Below are 24,400 nucleotides of genomic sequence, written 5' to 3' on the forward strand. Positions count from 1 at the left end.
AGAGCTCCTCTGGCCCTGAGGGTCAGTTGGTGCTTTTGCCTGGTGTGAACCCTGTAAGGAAGCGCTGGGGATTATTTATTTAGAGTTATACCGAGTCTGTCGCATGCTTTTCTTTCAGTGATCTGTTCTCTTCTCTCATGAATCCGCCTGTGTTAGCACTGCTGTCAATCAGTCGTCCAGATTTCTGATTCAGGAGGGGAAAGACGTGCTAAGGCATCGTCCTTCGTTTGCTCGAGTGAACCACGTCTTCATTTCTTTTTGTGGCTATGGATAATGCAAATTATGGTAGAAAACAATTCAGATTTATATCAGGAAAAATAGAATTGGGAAGGTTGGAGAAGACCTCTAAGATCATAGAATCATGAATCAGGTTGGAAGAGACTCGCCGGATCATCGAGTCCAACCATTCCTATCCTAAGATGATCAAGTCCAGCCCCCAACACAACACCGGCGTGCCTGCTAAGATTGGAATTAGAAGCAGACTCGTTAGGAGCCGGGCTGAGGTGATGGGCTGCGATGCGGTGGAGCCAGCTGACCAGTGGCTGATGTGGGCTGGTCCAGGCCCTCGTGGCACTGCCACCTCGCTGGGTTTGTGCTGGTGAGCTCTGCAGGAGCCCAGGGCTGCTGTGCTTTGCCTTTCCAGAGTTACGCAGCTGCCAGCGGTTTGCTTGCATTTCCGCTGGATTTCTGCGATTTCAATTTTTGCATGTTTTGAGAAGCATTAAAATGGGGGGAAACTGCATGATCCTGGGAGAGCCAAAATCCCCTGGATCAGCTGATGCTCAGCATTGTACATCTTGCAGGTTTACAAGAGATTACAAATACACGGGGTGCAAACTTCGTCTCCCAGTGTCTCCACATCCCTTTTGGAAGCAGGTAGAAAGAAGATGGATCATCGCAGGGTAGTTTACTGTCGTGGTTTATTTTCTTTGCAGGACAAAGGCCCTTGTCCTAGAACTTCTAGCAGCGGTTTGCCTCGTCCGAGGAGGGCATGAGATCATTTTATCTGCGTTCGATAACTTCAAGGAGGTATGTTACTCTGCTTTAGTAGGATTTGATGCGCGTGTCGGTAATTCCTTTATATGGCAATGGCTGAGCTTTCTTCTTCAGCTGAATTTCCCAAAGTAAGAATTGACCACCAACTGCAGGTTTTCCGTAAGTCGCTTGGAGCTGCAAAGAATCAAACAGTGATGATGCCATCATTTTGTGCGCTTTTGTTTAAAAGAGCTGTAATCTCAACAAGGTTAATCCAGACTCTGGATCTTTCCCTGTACCTTTTGGTCAGTCACGTTGCATCCCTGAAGTGGAAAATCCATAGAGATCTTGAGAGGTTCACTCCGGTTCTTCTGTCTCTGGGCACTTGTGTATGTTCTTAGATACAACAACCAGGAGCAGTGTATTACATCTCCTGGTATTGGAGCCATTTACACAAGCCCTTGAAATGCAAAATTCCCGGGTTTACTACGAGTAGAAATGTTATTTGTGAAGAAATTAGAAAATCAAGTGTATGTGATGAAACACTGGCTGATGAGTTAATACAGTTATTCCAACAGGGTCAAGTAGGGCAACCCTGATGTGTTCACTTTTGGGCCTCTCAGTACAAGAAGGACATTGAGGGGTTGGAAAAGGGAACAGAACTGGGAAGGGTCTGGAGCCCAGGGGTTCTGGGAGTGGCTGAGGGACCTGGGGCTGCTTCGCCTGGAGAAGAGGAGGCTGAGAGGAGACCTCATCACTCTCAGCAGCTTTTGGAAAGGGCACTGTGGTGAGGTGGTTGCTAGTCCCTTCTGCCATGTAACAAGTGGTAGGATGAGAGGAAATGGCCTCAAGTTGTGCTGGGGAAGATTTAGATTGGATGTTAGGAAAATGTCTTTGCTGATGGAGTGGTGAAGCCCCGGCAGAGGCTGCCCAGGACAGGGGTAGAGTCTCTATCCCTTGAGGGGTTCTAAAACGGTGTAGATGTGGTGCTTCAGGACATGGTTGGACTGGATGAGCTCAGGGGGCTTTTCCAGTCTTAATGATTCCATGTTTCTATTTTCTGATTCTGTCGCTGTTGTGCCACAGGTAGCCCACAGGAATAGCTGGGACGTTTGCCTATTCCCTCATCTCCTTGATGCCTTCTGGGCTGCCGCTGGGTCTGTTTGCACCCACGTCTTATTCCCAGCTCCTTGCACCGAAGCGAGCTCTGCCTGAGTGGGATAGGGCAGCTTTGGCTGGCTCGTCATGGCCACAGCTCCTGCCTTTACCCGCTTGCCATGGGCTTCCTTAGCCGTGTTCCCAGCCCTTTGTGCTTGTTTCCATGGCTTTGTGGGAACTGGCTACACGGTTTTATCCAAGTTGCCTGGGATTTGTGTTGTGGGACAAGCAAATGCACTTGAGCAGAGTGCCAGGGGGTGAAAACGAGAATGGATTTAGCCTGAAGGCAGCTTCAGGGGGGCTCCAAGGGTCACAGACCAGATGCTATGAGCTTGTGCCCTATTTAAATTGAAGCAGGCTGAGCGCGCTGTTGGAAAATAAGATGTATGCTCCTCATGCTTATAGTTAGTTAATTCATTTTAATAGTGGGATTGCGTGTGTGGGTATATGGAGAATTAATCTGCCGTCTTCTACTGCCAACAATGGAACTTCGGTTTGCTGTTATTTCTTTGTTTGCTCCCCTTACTGAACCCTGGAGTTGCTGTTTGAGTTCGCAAAGGCGCGTTGTGCAGGAGCTGAGGCGCCTCGCTGTCCCAGCGAACGGGCCCGTGGCCATCGGAACAGACACCGGGTGGAGACTCTGCTCCTGAAACCATGGCAAAACCACGTGCCGCTCGCTCACCACCCAACCCGAGCATCGTTCCAAAGCTACCCTTGCTCTGTCACTGACATCTCAGGATGTGCTGGGGCAGGTTTGGATCGGATATTAGGAAAAACGTCTTTACTGACAGAGTGGTGAAGCACTGAAAGAGGCTGCCCAGGGCAGGGGTCGGGTCACCGTCCCTGGAGCGTGTAGATGTGGCACTTGGGGACATGGTTTAACAGGCATGGTGGGGCTGGGCTGGATGAGCTTAGAGGCCTTTTCCAACCTCAATGATTCTATGATCTCCCCATAATCGAAATGCTTTTGTTCGTTGCTACCTCATCAAGGAAGGATGTTTTCATGTTGATGAGAGTCTGTGGATGGAGAGAGGGATCTTTTAATTTTCAGTACAATTGACTGGATGCTTCCAGTACAATTGTATGTCAAGAGTGAATTCCCTAGGAAATGTTCTACTGCAGTTGATACTGGCTGGAATCATGGAATGGATTGGGTTGGAAGGGACCTCAAAGCCCATCCAGTCCCACACCTCCCACTGGATCAGGGGCTCCAAGCCCCATCCAACCTGGCCTTGAACCCCTCCAGGGATGGGGCAGCCACCCCTGCTCTGGGCAGCCTGGGCCAGGGCCTCCCCACCCTCACAGCAAAACATTTCTGCCTAAGATCTCATCTCAATCTCCCCTCTTTCAGCTCAAAACCGTTCTTCTCATCCTATCCCTGCACTCCCTGACCAAGAGCCCCTCTCCAGCTTCCCTGGAGCCCCTTTTGGGCTGGAAGCTGCTCTAAGGTCTCCCCAGAGCCTTCTCTAAGATGAAAAATGAAGATGAAGAAGCTTTTACAGTACTGAGAACAAGAACATGAGAATAACCAAGACTATTCTAATTGATTTATGTTTGCTGCTGGAAATATCAGGCAGGTGAGAGGAGTTGCAGTCCCCTCACATCTCCTGGTTAGGAGTTAAGCCGAGCTGAAGTCTGGCTCCATCCTCATCGCTGGGCAGCGAGCTGGGAGGCGGGGGCGCAGCAAATGAACCTCGTTGTCCAGCTCCATCAGTTCTCACCCCGGCCAAGTGAGACAATATTGTTCAGCCCTCGGTTTTCACAAGGCGTAATTCAGAGTCAGATTTCTCCATCTGAATAATGAATGGTGGCACTGAAAACCGTTCTGAATTATTCTTACGGGCCATTATAATAACTCAGCACTAGAAGAAACAGTGTTGGAAAATGTAAATACATTGGTTGTCTTTTGCACTTCAGTGGTGTTTTGAGAGTGCCTTAACCCTGCTGGTATAGAAGGAAAATGTGTTTTAACCTGGTAAGTATTAAATAACTGTTTATTTAACCAGTAACTTAAGGGAAAACTGATTTTTTTGTTCTTCAGCAAAGCGCAAAAATGTCAGCAGGATCAGCGCAAACAAAGTGTTTCTGTGGAGCGCTGCTCGCCAGCGGTGGGATCTGCTGACCACAGTGGGCTCTTGTGGGGGAGAGAAAGCCGGCATTGTGCCGCCAGACAAAGGAGCACAGACAGGAGAAAAGAGGTTCACAAAGGGTCCCAGGAATTTTTTGGGTTGCGTATCCATCAGGCTGTTTATACCGGCACATCCACAGGGGCTGCGCTCGTGGACACAGCGAGGATTCGCGGTGGGACTGCGCTACCGCTTACAGAACTCAAAGGTTATTGAAAGAGGGAGCGGCTTAGGACAACCTTTGAGCGACACGTGGGAGGTGCTCATTTCGACCGAAAATGCCCTGTAATGCAAACAAAGCCTTTGCTGAAGTTTAGGTTTCGTCCTTCTGGGAATTGTTTTCCCTGCTTTGAGGTCACTCTTGGCTGCCTTTGCCATGTCAGACTGTGTCAAGTGTAAGAGCAGCCAGAATGATTTAATGTTCTGTATGGATTTGGGGGCCAGCAGACATTACCTGTGTCCTGGCACAGGTTGTTTGGTGAGCTGGTGAGCTTACTGAGGGCTTCTCTCTGAACAAAGGCTCAGAGCTGTCATTCTCTCTCCCTGCTGTGCTGACAGACGGACCCTGGCATTGAGACAGGTGCCATAGGCAGTTCCTAGATGAGGCACTACATCTCAGGAGCTTAGGAGTCCTCCAGATGTGGAGGAGGTAGTGGTCTGGCAGCTGTGTCTCCTAATATGTGTTCTGTGCCGTTGGCCAACAGGCTGTGGCTCCAAAGCCTGACATTCGCTGCCATCTCCTTATGGAAGTGCTGTGTTTGCTTGTGGAGAGGTTTAGTTACAAGCTCCGTTCTCCAGCAAAACAAAGTGACGCTTTAGATGAGGTAGGAGGATGAAGGATGTGCTTCCATCAGCCTGGATTTTCACTCTCCATTGGACACTGCACATGAAAGCATCTTCAGGTTTTCCGGAGCAGAATCATGGAATGCTTTGGGTTGGAAGGGACCTCAAAACCCATCCAGTTCCACCCCCTGCCGTGGGCAGGGACACCTCCCACTGGATCGGAGTGCTCAAAGCCCCATCCTACCTGGCCTTGAGGTCCTTTGCTGTCACCCAGGTTGCCTTTCTGGAGCATCTCAGAGTAACCCAGCAGTGCCAGGGTTATTGGTGTTGAACTTCAGGTGGTCTGGCTGTGAACTGTGTGACCCAAGAGCATTGCTGGATGGATGTGGGTGTAATGTTTCATAACAGGTCCTCCCTTATAGGCTTGGGTTGTGCCTCTGGAACAGATCTGTGATGGGTTCACTCCATCAGCACCCAGAGAGAGGACCCTTTGTGGGTGGTTTTCCATAAAGCCACATTGTTCTTCTAGAATGACGTGGGCTTAATGCAACCTAAAAAGATGTTTTGCACAGCCTAAGTAGAGACAGAGGGTTTTTATAGCTGTGGTAACCCGTTCGGTCCTGCTCCTTCCACAGAATCACGCTAATAAAAGAAAGAGCAGCCTTCCCTGGTCCCAGCCATCCTCCCAAATGACAGACCTCGGGAATTTATGCAAATAGAAATGGCAACAGATGGTTTTGTGTGGTGGGATTTGATTTCAGCGTTTGCCCTGGATCTTGGCCAATCTTCTGGCTGTAGCCTTCATCTACGCTTCCCCTCTCTTTAATCTTCCAGGATAAATTATATCATTTGGTGAAAGTCAGCTTGCTGTCTCTTGAAACGCGTGTTCCCAGCGCTGACTCATCTGATGATGAGGTGAAATCTCAGCGAGCGGCCACTGAAAGCCGCAGGTGGTTGTTTCTTTCCCTCTTGCTATCAGCTACCACATCCCAGCCAGGCCTGCTCGCATCCCGGGACTGGCAATGCTCTGAGGGGCTCTGCCGCTTGGGGTTGCTCCCTGATTTAATTAGTCAGCCAGAAATGGCTCGGAGTTGTTTAGGTCAGCTTTTCCCAGCCATGTGGAACAGTTTACATTAGGATTCCCAGAAATCCGTCCTTCTGGCTTTTGTTGTTGAGGAGTCGTATGCACCATTGCTATGTTTGGTTCCACAAGACAGGATTTTGTTTAAATCGGCTCTGTTTGTTCTGAAGTGGGTTCAAGGGAGACACAAGTGTTCAGAGCTCCACGCTGAGATGTGCCTACTTCACCCGAGGCAGGGTGGTCAGAACTGGATGATCTTCAACGTCCCTTCCAACCCAAACCATTCTGTGATTCTGTGATTCTACGATTCTGCTTCGTTCATTTGTCATGTTGGTTGGAACTGGATGAGCTTTAAGGTCCCTTCCAACCCAAACCATTCCGTGATTCTATAACGTAGGGATGAGTGCATGTAAGCAGCCTGTGGTGCAGTGAAGGAGAAGGTTCCTCAGGTTTGCTTTGAGCAGGAGTTGGATCTGGCCCAGCATACGCCTCCAAAATCAAATTACTTTGGCGGGCAGCTGCTGCCTTTGATCCTTGCAGTGCCTGTAGGTTCCTGAAACTCGTCCAGGTTCTGGTTTTCTCTTTGGCTTTTCCTGACAGAGGCTGGCCTTTTTGCAGCATTTCATCTCTTCCTCCTTAAGGGTGTGTTGCTCCTGCTTGGAAGCCTGTGTGTCCTGAGATGGGTGTGCAGCAAATCCATGTGCCTGCAGGCTACACCCTGCTGGGAGGGCTTCTGATGGGCCCTTGGTAAGAGGGTTCCTCGCAAGCCTCATGGTAGGTGACTGGAATAGGTCATATTGCTGCATGCTTGATAAACTTGAGCTTCTTCAAGATGAAATAATTCCTGGTCCTACACATGGAGAAACAGTGAGGTGTTGGTTGATGCTTGTCTGGTGTGGAGATAGAATCGTAGAATCATTTGGTTGGAAAAGACCTTTGAGATCATTGAGTCCAACCATACCTGTCAACTACTAGACCAGATCCCTAAGCACCTCCTCTACTCGTCTTTTAATCACCTCCAGGGATGGAGGCTCCACTGTTTCCCTAGGCAGCTTCTGCCAGTGCCGGAGAACCCTTTTGGTGAAGGAGTATTTCCTGATATCCAATCCAAACCTGCCCTATTGCAACTTGAGGCCATTTCCTCTCATTCTATCACTTGTTACTTGGGAGAAGAGCCCAGCACCCACCTTACCACAACCTCCTTTCAGGAGCTGCAGAGTGATGAGGTCTCCCCTCAGCCTCCTTTTCTCCAGGCTAAACAACCCCAGGTCCCTCAACCACCTCTCATATGACTTGTTCTCCAGGCCCTTCACCAGGTTTGTTGCCCTCCTCTGAAGAGCAGATGCTCTGGTTCCCACCTGGCAGTGTCCCTGTCACGTCCTGCCTGACTGTGCTGGGATGTCGGGCTCGCTGGGACGGCTGCCGGGCACCATCTCCTGCAGCTTTTAGGCATTTGGTGGATGGGGGGGATGGAAAACTACCCTGATTGCAGGGGGAGGAATGATCTTACCGAGTGGGGAGGATGGGGAAATGGATGCATCTTCTGGTGCTCTCCTCTGCTCCCTTTCACTGTCCAACTTACTTAATACTTTGTGATGTTAATGGGGATTGATCCAGAGCATTTGTGAGCTGAGAAAAGCAGGGCCGTGCCAGAGAAGCTGCCGAAGGAATAAGATACAAACAACATCCTGAGACCTGCACTATCTTAGATCTTATTTCTCCCTTGAGTTGCTTGTGTTTCCTGCCCACACCCCTGTATTTCGGCTCTGTCTTTCTGATACCTATCCTGATGTATTTCTCTCCTCGTTTAGCCAGTGATAATTCAGTTTTCTCTCCCTGTAATTTGGTCTTCTTCCTAATTACACGCTAGTGCAGTGGAGAGCCAGTTCTGTGCTGTGAGACGGGCCGTGTAGTCCTGTGGCACAGCCTCGTGCAACTCTGCTGCAGGGAGAAGACGAGGGGTAATGATTTGAAGCTAAAAGAGGGGAGATTGAGATGAGGTCTTAGGAAGAAATGATTTCCTGTGAGGGTGGGGAGGCCCAGAGGAGCAGTGAATGCATACGTTCATACCATCAGTGGACATCATTGGATTTTTAGGGGGAGAAGAGACACCAAGAGTTATTTCAGAGCGTTGTGTGACCCTTAGCTTTGCGGTGCAGTTGTTCATGTTCAGCCAGATTTGTCATGAAGAAGATTTTTAACGAGAGAGGAAACCTGGATGAGGAGGTTTGGAGCAAGCAGATAAGCTGCATTTAAAATGTTTTCGATGCTCTCTCTTGCAAGTTGTGGTTTAACAAATGCGTGGTGATTCTTTGGTAGGTGTGTGGAGAGAAACAGCGCTTCGAGAAGCTGATGGAGCACTTCCGAAATGAAGACAACAACATAGACTTCATGGTGAGTGCTCTTTGTCACCAGCAGCCTTGGGTTTCAGTGCTCACTGTATCTGGTCCTGCTGTTGTAGGCAGAGATGTTTCTGCCTTCTGATCCTTGGCCTGAAATGACCATAATACAATTGTTTCGTAGCCCAAACTACATGATGTGCATTTCATTTTTGGCTTCTGTTCAATTCAGTTCTCTTCAAGACATACCTTGTGCCCCAGCGAAGGTAAGAGGAAAGAGGCCTTTGGGTTGCGTGTGCTCTTGTGCTGCGGGGAAGCAGCAGCTTCTGCAACATCGAGACGTGTTTTCTGTCCGTGTGCCAGCAGCCTCGGAGTCACAGACAGGGAAGCGTGGGAGAGCCTGCCTGCAGCTGCCGCCTGTCCCTGTCTGCTGATAAATATAGCAGTAGCTTGCACCACTTTTGGTTCCTCAGTGTGCATCTGCATGATCATTCACCAAATCCACTTCCTCTGGAGCACACGAGAGAGCGGCAAGGGAGGAGGCTCTGGCTGGCACCCCTGGGCACCAGCGTGCATGTTGGCAGCACAGGAGAGGCAGGGGCTGTGGCAGCAAGGAGGAGGTGGCTGCTTACGTGTCCGACACCAAACCCACTTCTGTACCAGTGTCTTTGAAGTCTGTGGCAAGCGAGCGTTCAGAAGTTAAATTCAAGTCCTGTTTTTAACTGGAAAACAAATGCTGAGTGTTCAGTGCAGGCTCCCGGTTGTGCTCCGTGCCTCAGATCCAACGTGATCCTGTTTGGAGGTGAGAGCAGAGCAGGAGCGCTTCCTACCTGGTCACACTGATGAGGCCTCTGTTAAGCATCTGTGGCACTTTATACTGTTTTAGTGCTGAGCTTTGTGTTCAAGACCTCTTTCTGCCTGGGATGAGGTGTTAAAGCACCCAGTGTGGTGTTTCCTAAAGGCTTTGAACACTCTGGCTCCAGGGAGACCTTCGAGCAGCTTCCGGTACTGAAAGGGGCTCCAGGAAAGCTGGGGAGGGGCTCTGGATCAGGGAGGGCTGGGGCAAGACAAGGGGGGACTGTTTTAAGCTGAAAAAGAGCAGTTTTGGTTGAGATCTTGGGGAGAAATGTTTTGCTGTGAGGGTGGGGAGGCCCTGACCCAGGTTGCCCAGAGCAGGGGTGGCTTCCCCATCCCTGGAGGGGTTCAAGGCCAGGTTGGATGGGGCTTGGAGCCCCTGATCCAGCGGGAGGTGTCCCTGCCCATGGCAGGGGTGGCACTGGATGACCTGTTAAGGTCCTTTTCAACCCAAGCCATTTGCTGCTTCTGTGGTTCTAATACAATCTGCATCTTTGAGCTGCTTCCAGCGACCCAGGGCTTGACTGTGCGGCAGCCTGAATCTGGAAGGGGGGAGCCCGTGACAAACGGTTTGGCAGATCCACTTGTTCTTGTCACTGTTTGGCCGTGACGAGCTCCGCACGCTGATGTGAGCGATGAGCACGTTTCAGAGCGAGTTGGGAGCACCGTGGGCCCTGCCTGCCAGCCCACTGCTGCACCGGCCCTGCGGGGTCGCACCAGGGTGTGCAGGACAGACGGAAACAAAGAGCTGCTCTAGTGGGATCTGGCTTTCCCTCTGCCCTAACTGGAGGAGGCGAGCACAGTCTGGGAAGCTGGAGCTGGAAGGGACTGTGGTTAATCGCATGGATCGACAGGGAATAAAGAGCAACAAAAAGGCAGAAGTATTTTAGAGCAGGTTCCTGTTGTTGACAGTGACTTGGTTCATTTTAAAAGCAACTTTCTTAGGTTGGTTTTCTTTGCCTTGATAAATTCCTTAGTTGTGTATGTAAGGATATGAGAAAGGAAATGAGGATTTGGCCCTAACATTTCAAAAGCCAGGGAAAGTACAACAAAAGCACTTTTGAAACAGGGGAATTTGGCTCGGGGTGATGTGACAGCAGGGGTTCAGCTGGTCATGGCCGGTACCAGCACTAGGAGGAACCAGGATTCACTACAGGAACTGGAAAGAGTCCTGCAAGGACTCGAAACCTGAAGTTAAGTTTCCATCTGCATGGTTGGGTGTTTTGTGTAAGAGATGGGTGCGCACTGAGAAGTGGGGGTGAAGCATCACAGGACCTCCTGGATGGGATTTTGATCATTTTCTTTCTTCTCTTCCTTGAGTTTATCCCTGCTTTCAGTCTCATGACTTTGCATCATCTAAGGTTAAAGTCATTTTGAAAACAGAGTGGTTAAAGCTCTTTGAGGTCTGTATGGGAAGATGGAGCTGAAAGGTTTTGGGGTAACTTTTGTTGTGTCCCTGTGGTCCCAGTTCCTCCCAAGCTGGGCAGTGCTGGGCTTTTCAGCCAGGGAAGGTTTTCTTGCATCTCAGCAGCTGCTGGGAGCTCTGGCTGGAAGGAGCAGCTTGGGGCATCCTGGCCAGGCCTGAAGGCCGCTGTGCAGCTCATGAGTTCATCTTCTGGGCCCTACAACAGAGAACTGGCCCGTTTGCTGTAGCAACCCGGTGATCCAGAGAGGGGGCTTCCATCCTCTCTTCTCACACAATGGCCCAGACACATAGGGAGCTTGTCCTACAGGTAAAATCAGGTTGCTTTGATCTTATCTTCTCAGGTTTGCTCTGGGAGGTATCTCAGTAGACCCTGAGAAGCTGGTATTGCAGTGTCTGCTAGTGGGGTGGGGTTTTGCCTTTGACGAACCCAGTGAGGAGTAGGCAAACCCTCTCTTAAAGCAGGTCAGGGGGTGACAGACATGATCTTCTCGAGCTGAAAGGGCGCTGGGGGTACTTGTGCAGAGCAGGATTTGGCCAGTAAAGAGCAAAGCTCTGGGGGTTTGTGGCCTGGTTCCTGCCGCTCTGCAGGAGTTTCCCCTTCTGCTCCTTCTGCTCACAACCTACTTCGCTCAAGAGCCATTTCCTTTCCTTCCCTTGGACGGGTTTGGATGGCGACTCCTCTAATCTGGTCCCTTGCTCGGTTACCAAACCACAGCGTTGGAAACTTGCTTTCTGCAAACTACAAAGCGCCTTTTGTGAAGGGCTGGGGGTTCCAGTCGCAAATTAATCTCACTTTTACAGGCCATTTCAGAAACGGGGCTGTTTTCTTAAGAGCTTGTGTGCTTGTACGGTGTCTGGCTGTGGGATGGAAAGCTTTCACCAGCATGCAGTAAAGGTGGACTCTGCAGACATGACTTAATTTCTGGAACACGCGTTTGCCTTTATCACAGCAGACAAACGCCCCATAAGCCCGAGTCCAGCTTGGAAAAAAAAAAAGCTGTGGATCACAGTTTCCCCTTGTAGTAACCTCAAGGAAATGTGGTCAGTGGCTGCATTGGACCCGTGGGGCCCCAGGAGAGCCCGCTCTGACCCTGGGCCAGGGGTTCCGAAGGGCAGCCTGGGCCCCGCCATCACCTCCTCTCACGTGCCGTGGTTCTCCTTGCAGGTGGCCTGCATGCAGTTCATCAACATCGTCGTCCACTCGGTGGAGGACATGAACTTCAGAGTCCACCTGCAGTACGAGTTCACGAAGCTCGGCCTGGATGAGTACCTGGACGTGAGTATCGCCTCGTGGCGTGGGGCTGAGCAGTGTGTGAGGTGAGGGTCCTGTGGCGGTGGAGGGTCCACGCCACGTCCCCCAGTGCTGCCACCGCTTTAAACCTCCTTAAACCAGCCCAGAGCTTTCGGGAGGGCAGAGCAGGGTTGTTCTTAGTCTTTGCTAGGAACACAGCACCTTGGTCAGTGGCTGGAGGCTGTGGCCTGGAGCCACCGCTGCTCAGAGGACTCATCTGCAATGAGCTACAATTACAGCCTGGGAGCTAAATTTGTATCTTCCCCTTATAACAAAGGGAGGATGAACCGCAGTTGTCCTTGCTTGTGCCACATCCCTGCCATCCAGCACCATGGGATGGATGGCATCCTCCCATCCCATCCCATCCCATCCCATCCCATCCCATCCCATCCCATCCCATCCCATCCCATCCCATCCCATCCCATCCCATCCCATCCCATCCCATCTTCATGTTGGCTTCAGCTCAGGTACCACCAGGGCTCCCTCCATCTCCGAATGAGAACATCCTCCTCTAAGGCTTCTCCTGACAACCAGGCATCTTCTGGCATCCTGTGAGACATGATCTCTTTCAGTAGAAGGCTGTTTTTATATTTACCCTATCGTAGTTTCCTCTCTCTCCCTTTCGCTGCTCTTGGGAGTGCCCACATGAAATTAGTGCATGCGTTGACGAGGGATGGATTTTTCCCTGCTGACTTTGCTCAGCAGGAACCAGGAGGAGTTTTTTTTGCCATCTTCAAGTATTTATGCATGGCAACACCGAACACAGGTCTGTTTGGGGTCCTGGGGTGGCGCAAAACCCCACAGTCCACTGGGAACGGGCCGAGCAGTTCAAAGCATGCTCTGATGTTCTCTTTGGAGATAAAGCACAGCAAACCCAGCTCAGGGTTGGCAAGGGCAATCAGAGGATTTGCTCTGGGCCATGCGGCTGCTTTGAACCCAAACACGAGTGATGGGTTCACCTCTTCCACCTCCTGAGCTGGTGGCCACCACAGCAGCAGCCGCGTCGGCCCTACTAGCTTTGTACGTTCCCAGGGCTGGGTTCGGAGCTTGCCATAGTCAAGCAGCAAGCACAGAGGAAAGCAGTTGTATCCTCTGTAGTAACAGGAGACAAGATGCTGCTTAGCTTTGTTTGGAAGCTCTGGATGTTTGGTGTTCAAAAATGGCTGCTTATCGCTTAACGACCCCAGCTAATGCTAAAAGACAAAGTGTTTGAATGACACCGTGTCCTCTTGGATTTGCAGAAACTGAAACACACGGAGAGTGACAAACTGCAGGTGCAGATCCAGGCTTACCTGGATAATGTCTTTGATGTGGGAGCTTTACTGGAGGACGCTGAAACCAAGAATGCAGCCCTGGAAAGAGTTGAAGAACTGGAAGAAAACATTTCCCATGTTAGTACCAGACTTTCTCACCTTTGTCTGTGTAGTAGCTCGGAGCCCACTCTGCACATGGGCTTTGCCGCTGCCCATGCTGGGAGCTGGAACTGGGGCTATGAAGTTCCCATCCCTGGAGGTGTTCGGGGCTTGGAGCCCCTGATCCAGTGGGAGGTGTCCCTGCCCATGGCAGAGGTTGGAACTGGTTGGGCTTTGAGGTCCCTTCCAACCCAAACCATTCCATTCCATGATTCTCCGTCAAGTATTCCTGACATTTTGGTTGAGAAAACCACTTCTATCGACTTTTATAATCTATTTCTCTCTTGAATGATAGTTATCAGAAAAACTTCAAGATACGGAGAACGAAGCCATGGCAAAGATTGTGGAACTGGAAAAACAACTTATGCAAAGAAACAAAGAACTGGATGTGATTCGGGTAAGCATGATGGGAGAGCTCTGGCTGGATGCCACGCTTCAGGGGAGCAACCTCCTGTGGGTTTGGATTTGGGAGGTAACAACACTTTTATTGGGCTGAGTGGCATCTTTTAGCACCCTCATTGAGTTTTCTGCTGGCTTGCTCATTCTGAACCTAGGTCAGAACTCAAGTAGAATTACTAGTGTGTGCACTCAAAGGTGGACATAAAACTCTTTGAACATGCCAGCAAGTCAGTGGATGAAACGGGTACACCTTCTTGCTCAGGTCTGTAGTGTCTGTGTTTGGAGTTTCGCCCATGTCGTTGGCTATGGTGGGACATTGGAGGTGGCCCTGGAGTCCTTCAGGCTGTTCTGTTTCTGGAATTGTTGTTCTGTGAATACCAATGCAAAGCTCTCCTTTGTGTGGCACTCAGGAAATCTACAAAGACGCCAATACCCAGGTTCACACCTTGAGAAAAATGGTGAAAGAAAAAGAAGAAGCCATCCAGCGACAGTCAACACTGGAGAAAAAGATCCATGAACTGGAGAAGCAGGGAACCATCAAGATCCAGAAGAAAGGTGATGGTGACATCTCTATTCTTCCTGTTGCTCTGGCGTCTGGAATGGTGCCGGCAGGGTCAGAAGCTGTGAGTGGCACCGGTGTCGCATCGGTCGCTGGAGCTGAATCTTCGGTACCATTGCCACCACCTCCACCTCCATTACCCGCCTTAGCAGCGGCATCTGAGGCAGGTAAGAAGCATTTTGTCCCCAAGAGGTGGGGTGGCCAGGAGCTGGAGGTGCAGTTTGTTGTGCTGGGGGTGGTCGCAGCAGCCATACGTTGGTAAAACCACCTTCAGTTAGAGTCATACAATCATTAAATGTGGAAAAGGCCTCTAAGCTCATCCAGTCCATCCGTCAGCCCAACCTCACCGTGCCTGCTAAATCGTGTCCCAAAATGCCATGTCTACATATTTTCTGAACCCGTCCAGGGATGGAGGCTCCACCACTGCCCTGGGCAGCCTCTGCCAGGGCTTCACCACTCTGTCACTAAAGACATTTTCCCTAATATCCAATATAACCCTCCCCTGGTGCAGCTTGAGGCCATTCCTTGTTACTTGGGAGCAGAGCCCAGCACCAGCCTCACCACAACTTTCTTTCATGGAGCTGCAGAGAGCAATGAGGTCTCCCCTCAGCCTCCTCTTCTCCAGACTAAGGAGCCCCGGGTCCTTCAGCTGGTCCTGATATGATCTGTGCTCCAGAGCCTGAATTGTGATGACCCTGCAGGTTTAAGCCCCCTGCAGCAGCTGAGGACGCTGAGGTCCCCAAGCCGTGTTTGCACACTCCCTCTCTGGGTAGCTCCTGTGTTTGTCTGATCCATTTCTGAGCCCTTCAGTTGGCAGAAGATCCTCCTGGTTTCTCTCCTTGAAGCAGTTCCCTCCCATGTTAACACGCTGAAGTGATGGGTCCATCAAATTCTTGGGGCGGTACGAAGGTGTAGAGGAAGCATTATAGTGGGGCACAAATGGATGTTGTGTCTTTTTCTGCAGGTTCTTGTGCTGTTCCAGTTTTTCATGGCAATACCGTGTTTGTCCTTCATTTTGCAGTCCAAAATGGTCCCGTGTCGGTGCCGATGCCACCTCCCCCACCACCTCCACCACCACCTCCACCCCCACCGCCGCCGCCTCCTCTCCCCGGTCCGGCTCTGGAGACGGCACCTGCGGCTCCGCTGCCTCCTCCACCGCCACCATCGGCACCTCCCCTGCCTGGGACGGCTTCTCCCACCGTCGTGTTCAACTCAGGGCTTGCAGGTAAACCTCCCGCAGGGCTTCCTGGTGCTGCTGGCAAAGTAAGCGAAGGCAGGGTCAGGGCGCATCTTCTGGAGGAGGAGGAGATAGCCCCCCCTTATCTCTTAGTGGTGTTGTATTTAGAGGGGTTTATCAAAGCAAAGAGCATTTATCCACCGCACGCTCTTGGCTCGCTCAGGAAGCGATGGCTTCTTTAGTGAAACCAAAGCCATTGCCAGAAATACTTTTCAAACATCATCATATTTGGCTTTAAGTGAACAAAATATGGCTTTGAAAGAAAGACAAAGCTTCATGGTTTGGATTTCTTCTGAGAAACGGATGAAGAAATGTCTGTGCAAAAAAATGGCCAGCTTTTTGTAAGTTTTTGGAAGGGAGAAAAATTACTGACTCTCTTTAATCATGGTTTTATGTGCTCTCTGATGTTCGCCAAGCGAGTAAGTGCCAATGGGTATCGCACTGCTCCCCCCAGAAGATCTCAAGAGCATGAGATGAGTCCAGAAAGACACCAAGGAGCTCTGATTAATAGCTTGTTTTTTACAAACGGATTAAGTATTCCAGCCTTTAAAGTTTCTTCTGAAAGCGAAAAGCATCGTGGAACTAGGAGGGTCCCAGGGTGTATTGCAGAAACCAGAAAGCAGAAGCTGCGCAGAGATTCCGGGCTGATCCGTTCTCAGGGCAAGGCCCTTCTGGGTTACACGGGAGTCAGTGAAATGAGAAACTTTGCTTTTCTGACCATTACTAACACTTTTTTCTCTATTCTTTCTGCTTCCTGCTAAGATGGGCCAATCAAGCTCTTCTGTAGGTTGCTCTCTGCTAAGTATTGACCTCCCTCCCCACCTTTCCCTCTGTGCTGTGCCCGTGTGTGTGTGTGTGGTGACCTGGGTGGGTGATGGGGAGGGGGAGGTTGGCACAGGGGCTTTGCCGCTCTCAGCCAGAGCTGGAGTGCACACGGTAGCTGTGAGGATGGTGTCAGCCACCCAGATTTGGCACTTGGGAGGCCCTGATTCAGCAAAGCACTTCAGTGAGTAATTAAGATGTGTGGTTTCTTTGGAGCCATCCTTGAGCTCCCAGCGCTGTCGCGCCGAGGAGAGGCTTTTCTCAGCAATTCCAGGTGATTTCGCTGGCTGGGAGTAACCTCAGCGGCACCGCTCCTGGGGACACCGCCTTGCCAGGGCTCTGAAACAAAGGAGGAAGGCAAATTTTAAGAGTTTTTGATTATCATCTACACCAGGAACCATCCCATGAGGCAGTTAACTTCCTTCCCTGTCCTGAAACAACCCCGGAGCAGTTAATAATCTGTTTGAATGTATGCAGAATTCATAGAATATCTCGAATTGGAAGGGACCCATGAGGCCCAACTCCCTTCAAGTGGAAAATGATTCTTTTTCCTAAGTATTTAGGCAAAAAAAGCTGTTTCTTTCTCTTCTTTTAGGAATAATTTTGAAGTAACCACATTAATTAAGCAAAGAATAAAAACCTGTTTAGTTTAGATGAGCGGACGTTGATCATGTGTGCCCGTGTCTTCCAGCTGGATAAATATCATCCTCCAAATACACAGCTGAATGCTCTGTGTGTTCCCTGTGCTTTGTTTCAAGGAAATTCTCTTGCCAGTAATTTATTCTTTGTGATGTCCCTGCAAAATAAGCACAGAAGTGAAAGGGACGTGGACACACAACTCGCTTCTTGGTTTAGAGGTGGGATGGCAAAGCAAGGAAAATATTTTCAGCCTTCACCCAGCTCCAGTGCACAGCAGGATCCACTGAAAGAGGCTGTCTCTGTCCTGGCAAAACCACACACACACACAGAATTGTTAGGGGACACGAAATAATTGCTTGCTCAATTGCTTTGCAACCTGGGAACCAGCCGTCTTCTTCTCCTCTTTGCCTCTCGGCCACCGGCCGCTGCCAAGGGCTCCTTGTCCCAGCACAGGAATCACCAGGGCTTCTGTTTCATGTGGGCAGCTTGGAAAGAAACAGCTTGTTTTCTAAGTAATTTGGGAACAAAATGGTGACAGATCACTTTTAATGAACATCTTGATTTTGTAGCAACACCTTTGTGTTTACATCAAGGTACAAAGAAATGAGAACTGAATTACAGAAATGATTCATGTAGCATCCAGACCTGTTAGGAATAGATACAGAAACATGTTCTTTTCCTTGCTCCAGCACTGCTGTCTGTACTCTGAGCACAGATTAATGGGAGCAGTCAAGGCTTCATTTAAGACTTTAAGACTTAGAGCAGCTTCCAGTGCTGAAAGTGGCTCCAGAGAGCTGAGGAGGGGCTTTTAACGAGAGCCTGGAGTGACAGGACAAGGAGGAGTGGCTTTAAATTGGAAGGGGAAAGATTTAGATTAGACATTAGGAAGAAATTCTTCCTGATGAGGGTGGGGAGGCCCTGGCCCAGGTTGCCCAGAGCAGGGGTGGCTGCCCCATCCCTGGAGGGGTTCAAGGCCAGGCTGGATGGGGCTTGGAGCCCCTGATCCAGTGGGAGGTGTCCCTGCCCCTGGCAGGGGTGGGACTGAGTGGGCTTTGAGGTCTCTTCCAACCCAAACCTTGGGAAACCTTGGGAAAGGGGCATTTTAGACCTTCTTGTCACCTATTCAATATTGCTTTTTGTGACCCGCATCACAGACGCAGCTGTGCCTCAGCTCACACCGGGGTGGGCTCTACTGCCACCAGGACAGGGTTAAATTCAACCACTCTCTCTGTTTTCCATAGAGTTTAAAAATAGCCTGGGCTTTTAAATCGCTCCAGACAACAGGCGGTCGTAAAGTAATGACATGTTTCCTTTAGTGAAGTTTTCACAGCCCCTGGCGTTCAGTCCAGTCCTGCAGAGGCTGGGCCTGAAGCAGCCGAGGGGCTGGGTGAGAGCCTCCGCTTGTCGAGACAGCGAGGTCTGTCCAGGGTGATAATTTAGTTCTGGCCGGTTCTTCCTCCAGTGCTAAAATGCCGAGTCTAAAGGCGACAGTCTGGGCATGTGGGGTGCTTCTCATTTCACTGCCGTGCTTGACATTTCCTCTCCTCTCGTGTCTTTAGCTGTGAAAATCAAGAAGCCGATCAAGACCAAGTTCCGCATGCCGGTGTTCAACTGGGTCGCCCTCAAACCCAACCAGATCAATGGGACAGTCTTCAACGAAATCGATGACGAAAGGATCCTGGAGGTATGCGTGCTGCTCGCTGCCTTCTGTGCGTAAACCAAGTGGATATTGGTCTCTGCAGCAGTTGTTTTGGCAATTGGCTCATCCAGTGGCTCCTGGGACCCAGGAGGGAAGGTGTGAGGGTGATGAGGTGTGGGAATGGAGTCATGGATGCTCTGTCTCTGGAGGTGTTCAGGGCCAGGTTGGATGGGGCTTGGAGCAACTTGATGCAGTGGGAGGTGTCTCTGTCTCCTCCCAGTGGATGAGAGGGAATGGCCTCAGGTTGCACCAGGGAGGGTTAGATTGGATTTTAGGAAAAACGTCTTGACTGACAGAGTGGTGAAGCCCTGGCAGAGGCTGCCCAGGGCAGAGATGGAGTCCCTGTCCCTGGAGGGGTTCAAAATCCGTGTGGCTGTGGCACTTTGGACATGATTTAGCAGGCACGGTGGGGTTGGACTGGATGAGCTTAGAGGGCTTTTCCAACCTTAATGATTCCCTGATTCTGTGAACCAAGGTGAGGAAGATGCATTTTTCCCAGCCTAAAACTGCCACTTGCATCTGTCAGAGTTGGGCTTGGGTAGGGGGATCCGTGCTGGGGAGGGAAGCTGAGAGCAGCCCAGAGCAGAGCTGAGCTAACAAGGATATTTTCCTGAAATTGTGAGGGTGTTTGGGGCTGTTGAAGGTGGAGGCTGGATTTCCTGATCATGGACTCGGGAGCACGTGTTTGTTACCTCCTGCAGGCCCTGATCCAAGAGCTCTACTGCACTCACAGCTTTGTGGGGTTTGTACTGCAGCTCTGGCACAACATCAGGCAACGCAGGTTTCAGCGTTCGCTGCAGAAGGGATAAATGATTTTCTTTCCTTTTTAGGATTTAAATGTGGATGAATTTGAAGAAATATTCAAAACAAAAGCCCAAGGGCCAGCCATTGATCTCACTTCAAGCAAGCAAAAGATAACTCAGAAGGGGTCAAACAAAGTCACGTTACTGGATGCCAACAGAGCTAAAAATCTTGCCATCACTTTAAGAAAAGCTGGGAAGACGGCGGATGAAATCTGCAAAGCGATTCACGTGTAAGTAGAACACTTGTCAACAAAGAAATCATGGTTAAGATTTTTGGTGAGTGGAGCGGTTTGGAACTGGCAGTTGATGCAGAAGGAGATGGAGCTGTTGGAACAGGTCCAGGGGAGGCTACAAAGATGATGAGAGGGCTGGAGCAGCTCCCATAGGAGGACAGTCTGAGAGAGTTGGGATTGTTCAGCCTGGAGAAGAGAAGGCTCCAAGGAGACCTTATAGAGACCTTCTGGTACCTGAAGGGGCTACAAGAAAGCTGGGGGGGTGCTGTTTACAAAGGCTTGTGGTGATAGGACAGGGGAGAAACTGGAGAGGGGCAGAGTTAGGCTGGACATGAGGAGTTATTTCTTCACCATGAGAGCAGTGAGACAGTGGAACAGGTTGCCTGAGGAAGTTGTGGCTGCCCCATCCCTGGAGGGGTTCAAGGCCAGGTTGGATGGGGCTTGGAGCCCCTGATCCAGTGGGAGGTGTCCCTGCCCATGACAGGGGGGTTGGAACTGGATGGGCTTGAAGGTCCCTTCCAACCCAAACTATTCTATGATTCTTTGGTTTTGCAACTGGAAAAAATCCAGGAGTAAGGATGGAACCATTCTGAATTCCCAGAAATCAGGTTCTCTTGAACTAGAATTTCAGTTTTATGTCACTTTATCACTATTTAGACTTCCCAAATCAAGATTTCTTTCATGAAAGTCACTAATTCCTGTATACCCGCAGCATGGCACCGTGTGCTGCCCCTCAGTCTCAAGCACAGGACTTGCTGCTACTCCAAGCACTCAAAAGCAAACCGTCAGGAAGAGGCAGCTGTTCCAGTTTGCTCCAGTTTAGTCCACCTGGCTTTTAAACCCCTCCAGGAATGGGGACTTCACCACCTCCCAGAGCAGCCTCTGCCAGGGCCCAAGAACCCTTTGGGTGAAAATGTTTTTCCTGATGTTTGATCTGAACCTGCCCTGGTGCTGCTTTAGGCCATTTCCTCCCGTTGTATCACTTATTACCTGGGAGAAGAGAACAACACTCCCTTTGATTTTATGTAGACCCTGGTTGAAATGCCACTTCTTCTGGCTTGTTATCCCACAGGTTTGACCTAAAAACGTTGCCGGTGGATTTTGTTGAATGCCTGATGCGGTTCCTGCCCACCGAGAACGAGGTGAAGGTCCTGCGGCTCTACGAGCGGGAGAGGAAACCCATCGAGAACCTGTCGGACGAAGACCGGTTCATGATGCAGTTCAGCAAGATCGAGAGGCTGATGCAGAAGATGACCATCATGGCCTTCATCGGCAACTTTGCAGAGAGCATCCAGATGCTGACCCCGGTGAGCGAGTGGCGATTCCTGGGGACGTGGGGATGATGTGCTGGCAGGGATGAGGACTTTCCAGGGGTTGGGGCTCCCCGTGGGAGCTGCGCCCTGCGGCACGGGCCGGCTTGCGGGGAGCATCGTGATGATGCAAAGGTGTGCACTGGGCGGTGCTCATTTTCTAACACAGTGAGGTGGTTTGAGCATTGTAGAGTGATTATCAGCTCTCACAGAACAAGAAACAATTAATTACACAAATTAAGATGTGGTTGCATAGCTATATTTTCCTATATCAGCGACTCTGATATCTCAGGGGCCATTTGTGCCCTGGACTGCCCCGCATCATCCTGTCTTCAACTTGTAGAAGTTTAAATGAAGACCTAGCTGTTTGTATCATCAGGTAGAATTATTATCAGAGCTGGTCTGCGGGCTCTTTGAAGTGTGTTCAGCCTGATGCATCTTCCACAGTCATGAGGACTGAGATGTAAATACACTTTGACCCAAACACATCTGAGCGAGGCTGATCTGTGCTGTAAATGAATTATTTGAAATCCTGGCGTGTTGGGGCAGGATAACCTTCTTGCCAGGGCCCGTGGTAGGGGTGAAAAACAAGAGTTTTTTTCCAAAAGTGAGTTTTTAGGTGTTAATTTCCCTCTTGGGCTGGACATACATTGACCACAGCTCTTCCTGTGTTTTACCTGCAGCAACTTCACGCAATAATAGCTGCGTCTGTATCAATAAAGTCATCCCAAAAGCTTAAGAAAATACTGGAGGTAGGTCTGGTTTTAGGGACATTCAGCAGCACCATCGCTCGCTGGTGCATCCCCTGAAACTGTACCTGGAGGCTGACACACCAGCTCTGCTTCCAGAGGTTTCTAAACCCTGTGCTTTTGTCCTGGCTGTTCATGCTGTGTTTCACCTCGGCAGATAATCTTGGCTCTTGGAAACTACATGAACAGCAGCAAACGAGGAGCTGTGTATGGATTCAAGCTGCAGAGTTTAGACCTGGTAGGTAAACCCGAGAGGTAGGGACGGGGCTGGGTGGGAATACATTTCATATACGCAGCGAGTGGCTGCTCGGGGACTTGGTCGATGCTTTCCAACTGAGGAAAGCAGGGAATGGCACTGGGAAGGTGCTCCTTGCCAGGCAGAACAAGCTTGTTCTGCTTGGTCAGTGAGAAGCTCAACATGAGCCGGCAACGTGCGCTCATGGCCCAGAAACCACCCGTGTCCTGGGCTGCATCCAGAGCAGAGGGACCAGCAGGGAGGGAGGGGATCCTGCCCCTCTGCTCCGCTCTGAGAGACCCACCTGGAGCCCTGGGTCCAGTTCTGGAGTCCCCAGTGTAAGAAGAACAAGGATCTTTTGGAGTGAGTCCGGAGAGGCCATGGAGATGATCCGAGGGCTGGAGCAGCTCTGCTATGAGGCCAGGCTGAGGGAGCTGGGGTTGTTCAGCCTGGAGAAGAGAAGGCTGCGGGGAGACCTTAGAGCAGCTTCCAGTACTGAAAGGGGCTCCAGGAAAGATGGGGAGGGGCTCTGGATCAGGGAGTGCAGGGATGGGTCAAGGTGAATGGTTTTGAGCTGCAAGAGGGGAGATTGAGATGAGATCTTAGGCAGAAATGTTTTGCTGTGAGGTGGGGAGGCCCTGGCCCAGGCTGCCCAGAGCAGGGGTGGCTGCCCCATCCCTGGAGGGGTTCAAGGCCAGGCTGGATGGGGCTTGGAGCCCCTGATCCAGTGGGAGGTGTCCCTGCCCATGGCAGGGGTGGGACTGGAGGGACTTGGAGGTACCTTCTGACCCAAACCATTCCATGATACTATGATTCTATCATTTTGGAGAATCACTTAGGAGAAGGCATGTGTTTTCAGACTCTGCAGACCACAGGTTGAAAACTGCCTGTTAAACACTTCAATGAGCTTTTCCAGCCGTCCCATGTCAGAGAAACATCAGGGAAAGGCGAGCATGGGTTGGGACACTTTGCTCGGAGCCTGCAGCTCCTCCATTCAGCGTTCTCTTTCCCTTTTCTCCCCAGCTCCTGGAGACCAAGTCAACAGACCGAAAGCAGACTCTGCTGCATTATATTTCTAACGTGGTCAAGGAGAAGTACCACCACGTATCCCTCTTCTACAACGAACTTCATTATGTGGAGAAGGCTGCTGCAGGTATCATCGTCCTCCTGCTCCTGGCTAGCGGTGGTGGCACGCGTGTCGTGGTAAAGACTCGGCAGCACAGCACGTGTGGGCTCTGGGAGCTCTCTTGGTGGGACGTGTTCCAGCTTCAGGTGCTCTTGACCAGGGAGGGCAGGGATAGGACAAGGGGAAACTGTTTTGAGCTGAAAGAAGGGAGATTGACATGAGATCTTAAGCAGAAATGTTTTACTTTGAGGGTGGGCTTTGAGGTCCCTTCCAGCCCAAACCATTCCATGATTCTATGACTTCCTAGTGTCTCTTGAAAACGTCCTCTTGGACGTGAAGGAGCTGCAGAGAGGGCTGGATCTGACGAAGCGCGAGTACACCATGCATGACCACAACACGATGCTGAAGGAGTTCATTCAGAACAATGAAGGGAAGCTAAAGAAACTGCAGGATGATGCCAAAATAGCCCAGGTATTTCTTTATTTTGGGGGTTTGGGGAGAGGGTGAGGGCGGCAGAAAGGAGGAGAAGGTGCAGTGACGGTGTGGACTTGTTCCCGAGTCCAAGTGCCGGCTCTAGATGTGCTGGCCTGAACCAAGGGTTTCACGTGCTGGGGAAATCACTCCCTTTGCACTGAACACGGCAGTGATGGATGGTGAGTTGATCATGAAATCTGTGCAGTGCAGTAAATCTGTGCTGTTTACAGGATGCCTTTGATGATGCTGTGAAGTACTTCGGGGAGAATCCCAAGACGACTCCCCCCTCGGTCTTCTTCCCAGTGTTTGTCCGGTTTGTGAAGGCCTACAAGGTAAACAAGAGCATCCTCCTCTTCTCTTCTGTCCTTCTAAACTTGATTTGGTACTGGCAGGGGCTCGGGCCTCCCAGCAAAGCAGCCTGTGGCTCCCTCTGGCTTTGCTGCGGTGTGAGCCACCCTCACCAGCACGGCATCACGAGCCCAGGGCGGCACACGGAGTTGGCTTAGGGTTGTTTTCAGGGCTGAAAGACAACACAGCTGGAGGAACCCTCACAAATTGAATGTCTGGGCTCTGCAGCTCGCACCTTTAGCCCCTTTTTGGGACTGGTTGGTGTGACCTAGGAAGGTCTCTCCCAGCCCAGCTTTTCCAGACCGTGTTCAGGGGCAGCTA

At 50.7% G+C, this 24,400-nt stretch overlaps 1 protein-coding gene across 7 annotated transcripts in view; it reads left to right on the plus strand.

The window, feature by feature from the left end:
- The window catches only part of FMNL2 (formin like 2), a 121,988-nt gene that overhangs the window by 90,340 nt on the left and 7,248 nt on the right, over positions 1-24,400 (plus strand). For 4 of the 7 annotated variants that reach the window (XM_069861668.1, XM_069861664.1, XM_069861666.1 and 1 more), the window contains exons 9-24: positions 936-1,029; positions 8,443-8,517; positions 11,909-12,019; positions 13,276-13,425; positions 13,742-13,843; positions 14,256-14,571; positions 15,426-15,629; positions 16,404-16,424; positions 18,662-18,786; positions 19,632-19,834; positions 20,910-21,144; positions 21,831-21,899; positions 22,054-22,134; positions 23,155-23,284; positions 23,565-23,728; positions 23,962-24,063. In XM_069861668.1, the coding sequence (XP_069717769.1) occupies positions 936-1,029; positions 8,443-8,517; positions 11,909-12,019; positions 13,276-13,425; positions 13,742-13,843; positions 14,256-14,571; positions 15,426-15,629; positions 16,404-16,424; positions 18,662-18,786; positions 19,632-19,834; positions 20,910-21,144; positions 21,831-21,899; positions 22,054-22,134; positions 23,155-23,284; positions 23,565-23,728; positions 23,962-24,063 (2,182 nt within the window). The remainder of the gene's footprint in view (positions 1-935; positions 1,030-8,442; positions 8,518-11,908; positions 12,020-13,275; positions 13,426-13,741; positions 13,844-14,255; positions 14,572-15,425; positions 15,630-16,403; positions 16,425-18,661; positions 18,787-19,631; positions 19,835-20,909; positions 21,145-21,830; positions 21,900-22,053; positions 22,135-23,154; positions 23,285-23,564; positions 23,729-23,961; positions 24,064-24,400) is intronic. The other 3 variants (XM_069861667.1, XM_069861670.1, XM_069861669.1) reach the window with 1 other exon arrangement.

This window comes from Phaenicophaeus curvirostris, chromosome 7 (assembly GCF_032191515.1).
Source record: "Phaenicophaeus curvirostris isolate KB17595 chromosome 7, BPBGC_Pcur_1.0, whole genome shotgun sequence".
Classification (NCBI taxonomy): Eukaryota; Metazoa; Chordata; class Aves; order Cuculiformes; family Cuculidae; genus Phaenicophaeus; species Phaenicophaeus curvirostris.